Below are 16697 nucleotides of genomic sequence, written 5' to 3' on the forward strand. Positions count from 1 at the left end.
GATGGAGGTCATTCATTCACTGGGTTTGAGTCAGAAGAGACTTGCAGAATGCCACCTCCTCACATGGACTGCACCCTTCCTAACCAGGCACTTTCTGAGCCTGCAAAAATGCTATTTGCCCCAGGAACTTCCCTGGTGGTGCAGTGGCTAAGACTCTGTGCTCCCAATGCAGGGGGCCCGGGTTCCATCCCTAGTCAGGGAACTAGATCCCACATGCCACAGCCAAGAGTTCGCATACCACAACTAAGACCTGGTACCGCCAAATAAATGAATAAAAATGAATATTAAGAAAAAAATACTATCCGCTGACCTTGTTTAAAAAAAAAAATGAAATCTGCTTCCATAGGACTTCAGAACAGCTGTAACGTGTATTTAGTTTAGCTCTAAGAGCTCCTGTATGAAAGGAAAAAAAAGTTGGGAAGTCAAACAGTGGGGAAGATTGGATTATGCTGGGCGAAGCACCTTGGCTGTTAAGATGTCACACTTGAAAACGCTAGCAGGCATAATGGGACTTGAATAGCACACTGGTCGTGTGTGAATTTCACAAGCTAACAGCACTCCTAGTTAGATCAGGAGTACGTGGGGACCACCGAGCACAGGCCTGACTGCGTGGCCCCATTAGATACTAGGGGTGTGGCCAGATCATTTATCCAAACGCCTACCTGCCTCTGCATCACCTCTCCCAGTAACTGACCTGCCTCACCCGCAGCCTTCCCTGAGAATGGAGGCCACAAGGTCAGGTCCCCAGCTTGGCACTGGGCTCAGCCACAGGATGTTCCTGGGCATAAGGCTGAGCACCCAACAAATAAATGCCTGCTAAATACTACCAATCCAATCCAAAAACCATCCAAGACCTCTGCTGACTTGTTTCTGAGGCACAGGATTCTGGTTGGCACCATCATATTCTCGTAGTTGCAGTGACAATTACTCCAAAGAATTGGTTTGGCAAAGGCGCTTAAAGGCTGCCTAACTGTTAGATATTTGCCCCAAATAGTTATCCTCTAGAATTCTGACCACCCTTCTTCTCAATCTATGAATATTCCCTAAAGTGCCCTGAAGTCTAGAGTAGCAGTTTCCAACCTTAAAAATTGTTTTAAGGGCTATGTATAGTGTAGAAAAATCCATCCTTGTGTCTGTTAATGGTTAAGCATTAAAAAGACTTTCTAAATGCAGTGTAGTATCCTGGACTGGATCCTGGAACAGAAGGAGGACATTACTGGATAAACCGGGCTTCCCAATGGCTCAGAAGGTAAAGAATCCACCTGCCAATGCAGGTTACAGTCCATGGGGTCACAAAGAGTCAGACATGACTGACCAACCAAGCACACACTGGATAAACTGGTGACGGTCAAACAAAGTTTGCGGGTCAGTTAACAGTAGTATACCAATGTTAATTTCTTAGTTTTGATAAATGCACCATGGTGATCTGAGATGTTTCATCAGGGCAAACTGAGAAAAAAACACATAGGAATTTCTGCAACATGTCTGCAATTCTTCTATACATCTAAAAATTAGTCTAAAATAGAAGATTTATTTTAAAGTAATAAATAAGTTTGCTATACTATGGTCTAAATGTTTATATTTCCTCAAGATTCATGTGTTGAAAGGGCTTCCCTGGTGGATCACTGGTAAAGAATATACCTGCCAGTGCAGATGCAAGAGACTTGGGTTCGATCCCTGGGTCGGGAAGATCCCCTGGAAGAGGGCATGGCAACCAACTCCAGTATTCTTGCCTGGAGAATCCCATGGACAGAGGAGCCTGGGCCTGGTAAGCTACAGTCCATGGGGCTGAAAAGAGTCAGGCACAACTGAGGCGACTTGGCATGCACGTAGGCACAAGGTGTCCAAAACAGGTGATGTTTTTTCTTCCCTGGCACACTGACTCATTATAATCAAAAATGAATGGCCAGTATCTACATAGCATATTCAACATAGCAGGCACTGGGCTCAATATTTCAAATGGAAAATCTTATTTAATCTGTACTACTTCAGAAGAAAAACCAGAAAGCATTGTTAAACAAACTTAAAACTACAAAAATGAAAAAGCAGGAGTACTAAGTCTCTCAAATTTCTTCCCAGGTACCCCTAAGGGGAGAGCAGAGCTGAGGGGGAGACACTCTACTCCAGCGATCTGAGAGGACAGCTAGGAGCAGCCTGCAGGAGGCGCTAATGTTCTTTAGATGCTCACAGTTTTTTTTTTAATTCACCTACATTTTTTATTTTTAAATATATATATATTTTTATTTTGGCTGCGCTAGGTCTTTGTTGTGGTGCACGGGCTTTATAGTTGTGGCACGCAGGCTGAGTTGTCCCGAGGCATGTGGGATCTTATCTCCTGGACCAGGGATGGAATCAGCGTCCTCTGCATTGGAAGGTAGATTCTTTTTTTTTTTTGGAAGGTAGATTCTTAACCACTGGACCACCAAGGAAAACGTCCCTCACCTACATTTTAGTTCAAAATATATCCACACTTGTTTGACAACCAAATGGTTTGAACTATTTACCAAGTAAATTTCTTAACTTCTTCCTCAAAAATCTTTCAGAACACTGACCACCTGTGGCAAGAGGTGCCTCCTTCAGGCTGTGGGGCACTGCCTCGCACTGTAGCCTAGCGGTTCTACACTAGCGGCCAGGACTGAGCATGCACCAGGATGCCCATTGCTCCTAAGACCCTGGACACCCACCATCTCTGCTGGCCCACCACAAACACGCAGCCAAGAAGCATGTGGTACAGAGGACAAGGGATCCCCAAGTCTTGGGACACGTCTGATGGTCACATGTGAAAAACACACCAAGGGCCGCCCAGGGCCTGCTTACCCTGGGGTTCGGTGTCCTTCTGGTCAGCTCTCCTGTGCACCATGGCTGGATATGTGATGGTCAGTTTGCTATTGTGCTCCTTTCGGACCACTGACCGCCCAGTTCTAGACATGAGGACAGTTGTGAGGAGAGAAAAAAAAAACCCCAACAATGTAAAATCTAAGATATGATACAAATGAACATACCTAAGAAACAAAAACAGACTCACAGATTTAAAGAAGAGACCTGTGGTTGCCAAGGGAGAGGGCAGGTAGGTGAGGGAAGAATTGGGAATTTTGGATTAGCAGATGCAAACTATTATATATAAAATGGATAAACGGCACAGAGAATGATATTCAATATCCTACAATAACCATAATGAAAAAATATGAAAAAGAATACATATATATGTATACAACCAAATAACTTTGCTATATAGCAGAAATTAACACAAAATAGTAAATCAACTATACATCCATAAAATAAAATTTTAAAAAGTCAGAGGGGAAGTGCCTAGGACTCACTTGCAGTGGGGACATCTCTTAGCGGTCATATGTACCTTCCAGAAGACAGAGATGAGTTTGCTCCTGCTCTCACAGACATTTTTCACCTGTTAAAAAAAGTCAAAAAACCTGAGTGCGATCCTGAAGAGAATCTAGTAGGAATACATTTTGTAGTTTTCACCTTTTATTGAAAAATCAGAGGAAGCCACCCCATTTCTTAAAATTCTCCACAAAACTCTAACATAACCAAACACTGTCAATCACTAATTGACTTCTTTCAAGTTTCCTCATTCATAATAGGGGAAACCTACCAAGCTGTTACTAAGATGAAGAGATCATGAAGGCAGTGGTAGGCTTGGAAGACAGCAAGGATCAATAAATGCTACTTTAATTTTAAATTAAACCTGAGACAGCAGCTGCTATCTCCCCTGGATGGACCTCAGGGCTCTGAGGGAAGGCACATCCACAGTTAAGCAACACTAGTGGCTCGGAGCTAGTTCTGCAAACGAGACCCACTCTGGGGGCTTTTGTACCCACCCTCTGTGGGCCCCAACCCAGACCAATTAAGTCATAATCTCTGGTGTGAAACTTGGGCATTAGGTGAACCAGATCTCAAGATTAGCCTTGCAGGTTGATTACCTACACCATTCATTCGCTGAACAAATTAACACTTACACAGATGCTATGGGGGAATGGGGAGGCAGTGGTCACTTAGCATTGGAAAGAGAGACAAGAACAGGACATGCGCCTCATTCTCCAAGTGAGACGTAAACCAGAACCTCACTGGACACTGTACCCAAAGCACCTAATTTCTTCTAACCTTCTCCTCAATTCTACAGGCAGGCATCAAAGATGAGGAACAAGTGGCTTGGGGACAGTTATGTAACTTACAAGGTCACAGACTTCACGAGAGGCAGAGCTGGGATTCAAAGCTGACCCAGGTCTGCTTTGGGAAGCCAAAAAAAAAAAAAAGTGTTTGACTCTTTGCAACCCTATGAACTGTAGCCCGCCAGGCTTCTCTGTCCATGGGATTCTCCAGGCAAGAATACTGGAGTGGTTGCCATTTCCTGCTCCAGGGTATCTTTCCGACTGAGGGATCAAACCTGGGTCTCCTGCATGGCAGGGGGATTCTTTATCATTTGAGCCAAGGGATAACTTGAAGACAGTGCAGCGGGAATTGTGATAACTATGCTAAAAACCAAGTGCTCAGGGAACAGAGAGATGGGAAAACTCACTTGTGCACCCTGGGATCCCAGGAGGTTGTTCTGCAGGATTTTGATTGTATATTGTTCTAGCTCTTCCTGAATTTCACAGGCAGTAGGATCAGCATTTTCTTCCAGAAACTGAAAAACAAGAGAAAAACCATGTGATCAAAGTAAAGCAAGTGCGTGACGAGCAGCACCAGGGGCCGCCTCTCCAAGGCAGGGAAAGCTTTATCTGAGGGGAGAGAAAGGAGAAACCTCAGGGCTGCTGTGGTGCCTTTTCAAAACAGTTTGGTCATGTTGCTGGTTAAAAAAAAAAAAAAACAAATCTAAATTGAGAATGTCCTGGGACTTCGCTGGTGGTCCTGTGACTAAGACTCCAAGTTCCCAATGCAGGGGACCCAGGTTCGATCCCTGGTCAGGGAACTAGATCCCACATACCACAACCAAGAGTCCACATGTCACAACGAAGACTGAAGATCCCACCTGCCACACCAGACACAGCATGACCAAATAAATAAATAAACATATATAAATGAGACTATTCAGCTTCCAATGGTAGTGGGCTAGATTATTAAGGCTTCCCTGGTGGCTCAGACAGTAAAGAATCTGCCTGCAATGCTGGAGACCTGGGTGCAATCTCTGGGTCGGGAAGATCCCCTGGAGGAGGGCATTGCAACCCATTCCAGTATTCTTGCCTGGAGAATCCCAACGGACAGAGCAGTCTGGTGGGCTACAGTCCATGGGACTGCAAAGAGTCAGACATGACTGAGTGACTAAGCACAGCACAGCACACAGATTATTAAGACCAAATGAAGAAGTAAAAAAAAAAAAAAAAACAGGATAAAATATTTTTTTAAATGTAAAGTTCTGAAGAGTTGTCAGAACTGAGAGGGATAACCAGGCCATAATAAAGGGAAAATGGGGATTCAGGTCAAAGAGCCCAGGGGCCAAGGGCTGCCGCACTGCCCAGCTCTGGGGCAGCCTTCAGCGTAGCTATGTCCCTCTGGGGAAGATGCTGACAGATGTGGGATGCTCCTTGGAGCTGTACAACATGGCAGCGTGGCCTCAGAAACATTTTACAATCGAGTTATTTTGAACTTTTCATTCTGAAGGTCTTAAATGATGAATGGGACAGAAATCAAAGCCTAGAGTTAGTGAAAGGACCGGTATCAAACAAAGTATCTTCCTGCCACATCCCATCCCACAAACATGGGAAGCTGGGGACCCTAAGTGCTGTGTCCCTAGGAACTAGATGAGCCTTGGAACAGAACACCTGGATACCCATGGCCTGCAGTCCAGGGAGTCTTCAGCCTTGACTGTGGACTCTGATGGTCCCAGGTCACCAAGCACAGGGCAGAAGCAATAGGAAGCCTCTCTGGAGAAAAGGGGCAGCATCCTAGACCTCAAATTATTTCTACAAAGAATTTGCTAAGTACAGTATTGTTGCTAAGTTGTGTGAGACTCTATGTGACCCCATGGACTGTAGCCTATCAGACGTCTCTGTCCATGGGATTTCCCAGGCAAGAATGCTGGAGTGGGTTGCCATTTCCTTCCCCAGGAGACCTTCCTGACCCAGGGATTGAAACCACATCTCCTACATTGGCAGGCAAATTCTTTACCACTGAGCCACCAGGGAAGCAAGTACAATGACAAACTGTCAAAGATAAGCACACCAGGAGGAGAAAGAGAAGAAGTTTCTGGAAATAAGGACTATAGTTTGATGTTGAAGGTGCTCATACCAGTGATGGTTACTTTAAAACTCTGACTGTGGGTATAGTTAATGCATTTCTGTGTGTATACTTCACCCCAAAATATTTTAAGGTAGTGGGCATCCTGAATAATTTTATGCCAACAGATTTGACACTTTAGACAAAATGGACAAATTCCTGCATGATAAGTTGTTTCAGTCGTGTCCAACTCTGTGCAACCCTATGGACCATAGCCCGCCAGGCTCCTCTGTCCAAGGGACAAGAATACTTCTTGTCCCAGGCAAGAATACTGGAGTGGGTTGCCATTTCCTTCTTAAGGGATTTTCTCGACCCAGGATGGAACCCACATCTCATGTCTCCTGCCCTGGCAGGTGGGGTTTTTTTTTTTTTACCACTAGGGCCACCTGGGATTCCTAAAAAAAGTATAATTTACTCTGAGTAAAGGTTTAAGAAAACCCTTTTCTCTCTCTCACACAAGCTCTCTCTTGGAGAAATCTGACCTGAGATTAGTTTTTTAGCCACGTGCACACACACATATGGTCTTTTTTTGAATGCTTTCCTCACCTCATTTGGGCTCTGACAACCCACACCAGGTCACATCTCTGTGTGGAAGCCTACCTGCTCTGCTCACCTAATGTCATTAAGATTGAATTATTCAGGAAAGGGGAGGGGAAGAGGAAAGGTGAAGGGTTTCCCTTTGTGATAAGAAACAAGACAAGGATGCATGCTGCCCCTTGAACAAAGTCATGTAGGTCCTAGCCACCTAACAAGGTCTGAACAAAAAATGAAACATTTAAAGGCTGAAAAGAAATACAATTGCTATTATTCACAAGTAATATGAGTGTGTTAAAAATCTGAAAAAAAATCTACAAATATATTATCAGAATTGATGAAACCCTTTAACCAGGTTATTTCATACAAAAGTGAGTAATATTTTGATCTACCAACTGGAAATGAACTTTAAATAAGATATTTATAATAACACCAGGTTATCCCTGGTCGCTTAGACAGTAAAGAATCAGCCTGCAACATAGGAGACTTGGGTTCAATCCTGGGTTGGGAAGATTCCCTGGAGAAGGAAATGGCAACCGACTCCAGTATTCTTGCCTGGAGAATTCATGGACAGAGGAGTCTGGTGGGCTACAGTCCATAGGGTTGCAAAGAGTCGGACACAACTGAGTGACTTGACACTTTCACTTTTTACCAGGTTATTAATTATTAATCATGAATAAGATATTTATAATAGCACCAGGTTATTATTAATCACGAAGAGAATATCTCTTTACAACATAGAGATCTGGTGGTCACCATCCACTCCAAATCACCAAACCCTGCGTTACCAGTAGCACAACAACTGGACAGCAGGTGCCTCCTAAAATAATGCAATACAAAGGATCCTACATCAGGTAGGTATAATCTTACCGAAATGTGAATCTCATGAGGAAATAATCAGACAAATCCAGAATGTGAGAAGTCCACAAGACAACTAGTCTTATGTCTTCAAAAAAGTCATTGTCAAGCAAAGGAATTCCCTGTATTAAAATATCTTACATGAAAGCAGACCAAAGAGATATAATCATCCAAAGCGATGCATGATCTTTGGTTGGATCCTGGGTTTGGGGAGAAAAAAGCTCACTGATGGGTAAAATTGTATTTGTATGTTGCTTTCACAAACATTTCTTTAATTACTCTTACAGCTTCATGTTTTCAAGCCTAGTTATTTGTACCCAGTCACAAGACTTAAAGCTCCAGAATTCTGGGGACCTTTCTTTTTGGTTGCATAGCGTTTTGGTTGCTGTGCATGTGGGGGCAGCGAGTGGGGGCTCCTCTCTAGTTGCGGTGCTCGGGGCTTCTCATTGCAGTGGCTTCTCTTGTTGCAGAGCTTAGGCTCTAGAGTGTGGGTTCAGCAGTTGTGGCACACAGGCTTAGCTGTTCCAAGGCATGTGGAATCTTCCCAGACCAGGGACTGAACGCTGCATTACCACTGGACCACCAGGGAAGGCCCTGGTGACTATTCTCAGGGGACTATTCACACACAAACAGCTCTTGTGCCCTCTGCTCCGGCTTGTCTGGTTCCCAGGACAGTCACATCACCTACCCTGTAGAGAATTCTCTCCAGCTCATACACTGCTTGCAGGGCCCCAACTTCCAGGACTCTCAGTTGGCAGAGTAAGAGGTGAACCACAGCCCGGGGGCAGGTCAGCATGTGACAGTTTAAACAGGAGCCCCGGAGCAATAGGTAGAGTTTCTGAAGAGAGGGAATAAACAGAGACAGGATATCAGAAAGTGATGTTAGCAGTCAAACTGATTTTCAACATACATACTTACAATTTTTGTTTCTATGTGAGCAGTTTACCTCTTTAAGAATTCCACTTTGACCTGTTGCCTTTGAGCCCCCACCTTGCCTGGGCGTGGCAGGCTACAATACCAGAGCATGTGTGATGGAGCATAACTGGGGTCATCAGCCCCCTCAGTGGCTGCCCTTTTTTAACCATGAGCGACAGGGCAGCCCTGGGTTGCTGGGGCTGGCGTATGGGGGGAAAAGAAAAAGAATTCCATCTCATCCTATGTACCTGGAAAGTCCTTCTTCGCCTTAAGAACTTAACAGATATTCTTCTGTATTTTTCACTCACAGTTTTATTTTAACCCATTAACATTAGAACTTTACTTTGGATCTGAGGTAGGGAACTACCTTTATTTTATTGAAATACTAAATTTAATACTTATTTAAATATTGAAAATTATTTAAATATTTAACGTTTAAAATACTTAGTATTTAACAAGACATTCCTCTTCCCCTAATACAATTAAGACAAAAATCACGTCCATGTACACTAATCTGAGTAGCTTAAAGTGAATCCCGGAGGCTGAGTTAACCGATGTTAAGAAGCTGGAAGTGTCTAAGTAGGACTGGACGGTCATCATTCTCAACTCAGCGCAGGGCCTTCTGGTGCTCTGTTTCTCCTGTCACTAAGCAAGAGCCTACAAATCTGCCTGAAGGCCTCAGGGAGGCCTAGAGAATTCCAAAGTCGTCTATGGCAGTGGTCCCCAACCTTTTTGGCACCAGGGAATGGTTTCATGGAAGACAATTTTTCCACAGATGATGGGGTGGGAGGGGATGGTTTCTGTATGATTCAAGCATATTACATTTATTGTGCAGTTAATTTCTATTATTATTACATCAGCTCTACTTCAGATCATCAGGTTAGGTTAGGGGGGTTAGGGACTCTTGCTCTATTGCCAGGGAAGCCTCATCCACATTTCTGAAAGGCAAAAAGCCTCTGAAACAAAAGGGGATGGATCTGAACACTGCTCCCCTCGTCCCTCTTCCTCCGTTCCCTCCCCCTAGCTTTACATAAAGATAACCCAGCTTTGGCGATTCTCAACAAGAATCAGACTGAAAGTTCGTCTAGGCAGGGCTAGAGGCTAACCTGGCTCCTCCAGGTTTTAAATCTCAAAGTAAAGAGCACTTTCACTCAGAGTGTCTGGAGCTAACCTCCTCCTGAGACACCTGCCCTGAGGAGCGGGCCGGCACTCACGAGTCCCACCCGCAGCCCTGAGACCCACGTGGCCTGGGTGGCCGGGTCAAGACTTACATCGAAGAGGAGAGGGTTGTACACGGTGAGCGGGAGCTCGATGTGGCCCAGGTGCCCAGAGCAGTTGGTGAAGTCCTGCACGCAGGTAGAGCACACCTCTTTGGAGTCGGCGGGGCCCAGAGCTAAATCATACAGGCCATTCACTGAGGGGTTCCCCAGGCTATCCAGGTACCGAGGGTTCGTAATGGACTTCACGCTTAATTTCCTAAGGAGATAAAAACCACCAGGGAAGACTAAGGTTACCCAACTTCTCAGATGTCTCCTCTTCAGCACTTACAAATTCGTGATTTAACATCTGGATCCTTAGCTGCACTGACAGCTCCAGAGGGCAGACTTGGTGTCTGCCTTGCTCCTCACTGCAGCTCAGCACTTAGCACAGAGCCTGCATACAGCAGGGGCTGAATGAAGAAGAGTGAGTGGTAACGTCTCTGAAAGCCAGATTTAGTACACATCTTGCACTAACAGAGCACACTGGAAGGCTTCATACGAAGGACTTAGGTACTCACTACATAGCAAATGCTCTATAAGCAGCAAGCTACCCAGGATTTTCCAGTACTCTTGCCTGGAAAATTCCATGGACAGAGGAGCCTGGGGGGCTATAGTCCATGGGGTCACAAAAGAGTCTGACATGACTGAGCATGCACGCATGTGTGTGACTTTAACCCTCCGAGACAGGCATTATATATATTTTTTTCATTTATTTTTATCAGTTGGAGGCTAATTACTTTACAATATTGTAGTGGTTTTTATCATTCATTGACATGAATCAGCCATGGATTTACATGTATTCCCCATCCTGATCCCCGCTCCCGCCTCCCTCTCTACCCGATCCCTCTGGGTCTCCCCTGTGCACCAGCCCTGAGCACTTGTCTCATGCATCCAACCTGGGCTGGTGATCTGTTTCACCCTTGATAGTATACTTGTTTCAGTGCTCTTCTCTCAGAACATCCCACCCTCGCCTTCTCCCATAGAGTCCAAAAGTCTGTTCTGTACATCTGTGTCTCTTTTTCTGTTTTGCATATAGGGTTATCGTTACCATCTTTCTAAATTCCATATATATGCGTTAGTATACTGTATTGGTGTTTATCTTTCTGGCTTACTTCACTCTGTATAATGGGCTCCAGTTTCACCCATCTCATGAGAACTGATTCAAGTGAATTCTTTTTAATGGCTGAGTAATATTCCATTGTGTATATGTACCATAGCTTCCTTATCCATTCGTCTGCTGATGGGCATCTAGGTTGCTTCCATGTCCTGGCTATTATAAACAGTGCTGTGATGAACACTGGGGTGCATGTGTGAGACAGGCATTATAATACCCGTTTTTCAGAGGAACAAAGGCTTAGAGTGGTCAGGTGATTTAATCCAGGTGACAAAGCCCAGAATGGCAGAGGTGGTGTTGAAGGTAGGAGAAAGATGTAGACCAGACCTAATGCCAAAGCCCACACAGTTCAAAAAAGGGCAAGTGTTAGCACTCAGTCGTGCCCGGCTCTTTGCAATCCCATGGAGTATAGCCTGCCTGGCTCCCCTGTCCATGGGATTTCCCAGGCAAGAATACTGGGTGGGTAGTCATTTCGTACTCTAAAAGAAATCGTATACACATTAGCAGTCACTCTCCACCCATCTCTACCTCCCTCCATTAGTCCTAGGCAGTAACTTATTTACTTTTTGTCTCCAGAGACTTGCCCATCTAGACATTTCACATAAATGAAATCATGTGATATGTGGTCTCTTATAGCTGGCTTATTATTTGCATGCATTTTAAAAATATTTATTTTTATTTATTTTGGCTATGCTACTCTTAGTTGTACCACACAGGACCTAACTCCCTGACTGAACCCAGGCCCCCTGCACTGGTAGCACAAAGTCTTGGTCACTGGACCACCAGGGAATTCCTTGCATATTTTTAAGGCTCATCCACGTCATAGCCTGTATCTATACTTTTCTTTTTTTTTTTTAATAGCCAAATAATATTCCATTTTGGGCTTCTCAGGTGGCGTTAGTGGTAAAGAATTTGCCTGCCAACGCAAGAGATATAACATATTAGGGTTCGATTCCTGGATCGGGAAGGTTTCCTGGAGTAGGAAATGGCAACCCACTCCAGTATTCTTGCCTAGAGAACCCCACGGGCAGAGGAGCCTGGCGGGCTACAGTCCATGTGGCTGCAAGGAGTTGGACATGACTGAGAGACTGAGGACGTACACACCATATTTCACTGTATGGCTATACCACTTTTATTGGCTTACTTTTACACTTTGGCTATTATAAATAATGTTGACAGAAACTTCTGCATACAAGTTGCTGTGTGAATATATTTTGTCTATTTCTCATGGATATATACCAAGGAATGGAAGTGCTGAGTTACATGGTAACTCTATGTTTAACTTTTTTGAGACACTGACAGACTGTTTTCCAAAGCGGCTGCACCATTTTATATTCCCAGCAGCAATACACCGAGGCTCTGCGTGTGTGTGTTAGTTGCTTAGTCGCGTCCGACTCCTTGCAACACCATAGACTGCAACCCACCAGACCCCTCCGTCCATGGCATTCTCCAGGCAAGAACACTGGAGTGAGTTGCCATTTCCTTCTCCAAAAGGAACTATAGAAAGAAAGTGAAGTCACTCAGTCGTGTCCGACTCTTTGCAACCCCATGGACTGTAGCCTACCAGGCTCCTCCATCCATGGAATTTTCCAGGCAAGAGTACTGGAGTGGGTTGCCATTGCCTTCTCCACAGCAAGGCTCTAATTTCTCCAAATTCTTGCCAGCATATTTTGTGACCTTTCTGTTTCCAGTCATCTTAGCAGGTATGAGGTAGTATCTCACTGTGGTTTTGATGACTAATGATGGTGAGCATCTCTCCATGTACCTATTGGCCACTGGTATACTCTCTTTGGAGAAATGTTTATTCAAATTCTTTACCTATTTTTTAACTGGGTTATTTGCTTTTTTATTACTGAGTTGCAAGACTGCTTTATATATTCTGAACATGTGTGTTTTATCAGACATATGATTTGCACATACTTTGTCTGAGTCCTGTCTTTTCACTTTCTTGATGATATTGTTTGCATAGTTTAAAATTTTTTAATGATTTAAACTCACTACTATTACTATTTTCTCCCACTACCTTTAGGCTAAATCATTCTTCACTAGACTTGGAGAAATATTCATCTACATTTTTGTCTCTCATTTTACTTGGAGCTCTAAAACTTAACTGGAATTATAAATAAGAAAAATATTTACTGCATCAGGCAAACACAAACTAATTAGAATAAGGCAAACACTAATTAGGTCTGGGTGCAAAGCTTTTACCACTAGATCCTCTATCTATCATGTTCCCTAAGTTGGTACTTCACTTCCCTTGCCTGGAGCCTATAATGATAGAAAAAGAGTAGGCAGGTGGGTCCAGCACAGACCTGTGCCAATTGGCAGAATTGTGTCCTGTGCTTGTAAAGACTACACAAAGAGCTCATATCCAAAACTGAATGTATGTTTTTGGCTTCATCCTCAGTCTTTCCATGTTAAGGAACAAAGCTCCTCTCTCTAGCTGAGGAAAAGGAGAAAATTCCTCTAATTATTGCAGGAATGGAATGTAGAGGAAGGGCAACCAGCAAGAATTCCACCGGAGAGAACAGAGTTTAAGGCTAACAAACTTGGGTTTCAGTATGACCTTTGCTGCCTCCTAGAGTCACCTTATTCTCTGGAAAGGAATTTCCTCTCCTATAACTAGAGTCACCCTCACAAATGGTTGTAGTAAAAATGGAGAGGCCCAAGAGCTGAAGAGATAGCTCCTCCGCCCACCCATGCACGCACTTAACAAATAATGCTTTTAAAGTGCCAGACACACTTTTAGATGCTGGGAAAACAGACAAGAGTCCCTGCGCTCATGGGCTTTACATCCTATTGAAAGCAGGAAGACAAAAACAAAAATTAGTAAGCACATAGTTTATTAGATGGAAGAAAATGCTATGAAGAAAAGTAAGCAGAAAAGGGGGAGGATGATAGAGTGGGCCAATGACTGGGGCGAGTCCGTACTGAGAAGCTTATACTTGAACAAAGGCCTGAAGATGACGGATCCGGCCATCACAGGAGGTCACCCTCACAGGAGGGAGAAGCAGGGAGTGCAAAGGTCCTGAGATAGATGTGTGCCTATGGCACTCTGGGAACAGCTAGGAGGCCAGGGTGAGTACAGAGGTAAGTTCAGAGAAATACCAGAGGCCAGAATGACCTTTCTAGGCCATTTTAAGGACCTGGCTCTTACTCCAAGTGAGCTAGGAAGTTACTAGAATCTAGCACAACAAAAGGTAGCATAATTACTGAAATTTATCAACCCTAGACTCAAATAGATCAAATGTTAGTAATGGGTATAAATTTACTCACGCAGTTCTCTGAAAACTCCACAATTCACTTCTAAAAAAAATCAATTCTATTGCTTTTGAATGAAATAGTATCAATTTATGGCTAGTGATGATACAGTTGAAATTTCAGGAGCAGCATACTGTTGTAGCTCAGTTTATTCATCCAGTCAGTCATGAGAGTTGAGGATAAAAGAAAGGCCAGTGGAGAGAGACAAAAATACAAATAAGCACAAAAAGTAATCAAGGAACCATGACACAACTGTACTAGTTGCGGAAAGATCTCAGAAATGAGGGAAGTTGAGCTGCGCTTTCACTGTAAGAGATGCTCTCCAGGTGCCTCCAAGGAGGGGCGGTGGGGTAAGAGCAGGGAAGTAGATCCCTCTGGTAGACAGGATAATGCACGTGGAGGAAACAGCTTGAAGAAAGGCACAGATAATGAAACCTGATGGCAGTTTATGGAATGTGCAAGTGGTTTAGTAGGGCAAAAGAAGGGATGATGTTATACCTAAAATCAGCACTGGCCTGATCATGGGTAAACCTGTAGGCTAAGCTAAGAAAGTATCATTTACCTGAGGGAAATGGAAAGCCTTTGGAGAATTTTAAGGAGAATAGGGGCATCATCACATTTGCACTTTGGAAGAATAATTTTAACAGCAAGGTAGACGATGCGCTGGAGTGGTGTAAGGGCAGGGAGACAGAAGAAAAAGACAATTCAAACAAGAGATACAGTCTGAAGAAAAGGAGGGTAGAGAACAAAGAAATTATAGATGACACACAATAAGAACCCAATAAGCAAATGCGATGTCAGGAGAAATGGGTCTAAAATTACAGCCCTGTCACAAAATAGTGAACATTTTGCACTAGATTAAGGTATACCATTTTGGAGGGGCAAGTTCTCTCTCCCTGTAGGGATAGCTGTTGAGTTTTTGATATTTGAGTTTAAGATCTCAGTGTGAAATTCAAATAGAGATGTCCAACTGCAGCTGAAAAAAACAAGTCTGAAAAACAGGGAAAGAAATTTGGGTTGGAGATTTAAATTTGAGAGTACAGATCATGAAAGTGGTGAAACTGTCTAGGGAGGACATTTTGGAAAAGAAAAGCTATTTGAATAGAATAGAATTTCAAGGAACAGCAAAATTTAAGGAAAAGAGGAATCAGCTAAAGAGACTGAGATGAATTCGAATATAAGCCACTGAATGCAAGGACCCTGTCCACCAGTGCGTCAGGAATGCGGCTCAGACGGTAAAGAATCTACCTGCAATGTAAGAGACCTGGGTTCGATCCCTAGGTCGGGAAGATCCTCAAGTGAAGGGAAGGGCAACCCACCCCAGTATTCTTGCCTGGAGAATTCCATGGGCAGAGGAGCCTGGCGGGCTACAGTTCACATGGTGGCAATGAGTTGAACAGGACTGAGAGACTAACATTTTCACTTTTCATGAACACCTAGCTTAGTGCCTGGCAAAAACTGGATGATCAATAAATGTTAGTGGGTTGATAAACTGAGTCAGGAAGGAAACAATACATGTCACAGAAATAGAAGAACCTGAAAACAATAAAGTTCTGTCAAACGCTACGGTGACGAAAATGAGGACTTAAGAGGGTCTTTTTGATTTAGTATTAGTAACTAGGCAGAGAATATAGCCGGTCCAACCAAGAAGTTGTCCCATGAACTGAGTCTTGAGGCATAAGCATCTTACAAACAAGAGTTTGTTTGTAAGACTCATCGTGCGCTTAATAAACTACGTCAGAGACATTACAGTAACTCCACAAACCAGGCTGATTTAACGAGGAGACTGGCGGACGACAACGCTTCCACCTGGGAACCTCCACTTACCCAAATGCAAACCAGCCACTCTAGGCATTGCTCACTAGCCCCAGACGTTCCCCGAACTATAGGTCCCAGCAGGCCATGCGCTACACAGCAATGGACTCTGAGGAGAAACTGGGCGCATGACCTGCTGGTAACAGTAGTTTACGGCCCCGACCCCAAGAGGCTCTTGCATGCTTCCCACCAACTCCTTACTTGAGTTCTTCGGCCGAATACATCCCGAAGGAAATGCCCTGCAGCCGCCGCCAGGGCATGTTCTTTGAGCCCAACATCCTCCAGGTCAGTTCCGAGCTCCTACAGCCAGAGAAACGGCCCAGTCACCACTGTTGTACTTTTCACACAACCTCCTGTCGGCCACCATGTGATTTTAAACTGCGCTTGCGCGCGAGAAAGGCTCGCCTTAAGGAGATTTACAGGGACCATATCATTTCCGCTCGGAGGGGGGGGGGGTAGAAAATAATTTCACGACTCTCGCGCGCCCCTGTATTTTGAAAATAATCGAACACATATAAGAAATTAACATAATATTTTAGGAAAGACCTTCGAGGGAAATGAGGCCTACTGAGCCTTTAACTTCTGAAGCAAAGTCTTTCAAACCATGAGCTTGTAACCTATTTTATGATTGATTTCTTGTTGTTCCGTCTCAGCCAACAGCCGAGCTATTCCCCGCCCACCTGCCACCTCCCGCCTTAAAGTGGAGGGCG

General features: G+C 44.1%; 1 protein-coding gene across 1 annotated transcript in view; it reads right to left on the minus strand.

Annotated features, from left to right (window-relative positions):
• POLR1A (RNA polymerase I subunit A) overlaps positions 1 to 16378 on the minus strand; it is an 84220-nt gene extending 67842 nt beyond the window's left edge. Inside the window, exons 1-6 of the mRNA XM_043470349.1 lie at positions 16189 to 16378; positions 9810 to 10014; positions 8312 to 8461; positions 4535 to 4642; positions 3321 to 3406; positions 2818 to 2921 (exon numbers count right to left, since the gene is read on the minus strand). Coding sequence (XP_043326284.1) covers positions 2818 to 2921; positions 3321 to 3406; positions 4535 to 4642; positions 8312 to 8461; positions 9810 to 10014; positions 16189 to 16265 — 730 coding nt within the window. The 5' untranslated portion in view covers positions 16266 to 16378. The remainder of the gene's footprint in view (positions 1 to 2817; positions 2922 to 3320; positions 3407 to 4534; positions 4643 to 8311; positions 8462 to 9809; positions 10015 to 16188) is intronic.
• Positions 16379 to 16697: the final 319 nt, after the last annotated feature.

The sequence above is a fragment of the Cervus canadensis genome, chromosome 5 (genome assembly GCF_019320065.1).
Source record: "Cervus canadensis isolate Bull #8, Minnesota chromosome 5, ASM1932006v1, whole genome shotgun sequence".
NCBI lineage: Eukaryota > Metazoa > Chordata > Mammalia > Artiodactyla > Cervidae > Cervus > Cervus canadensis.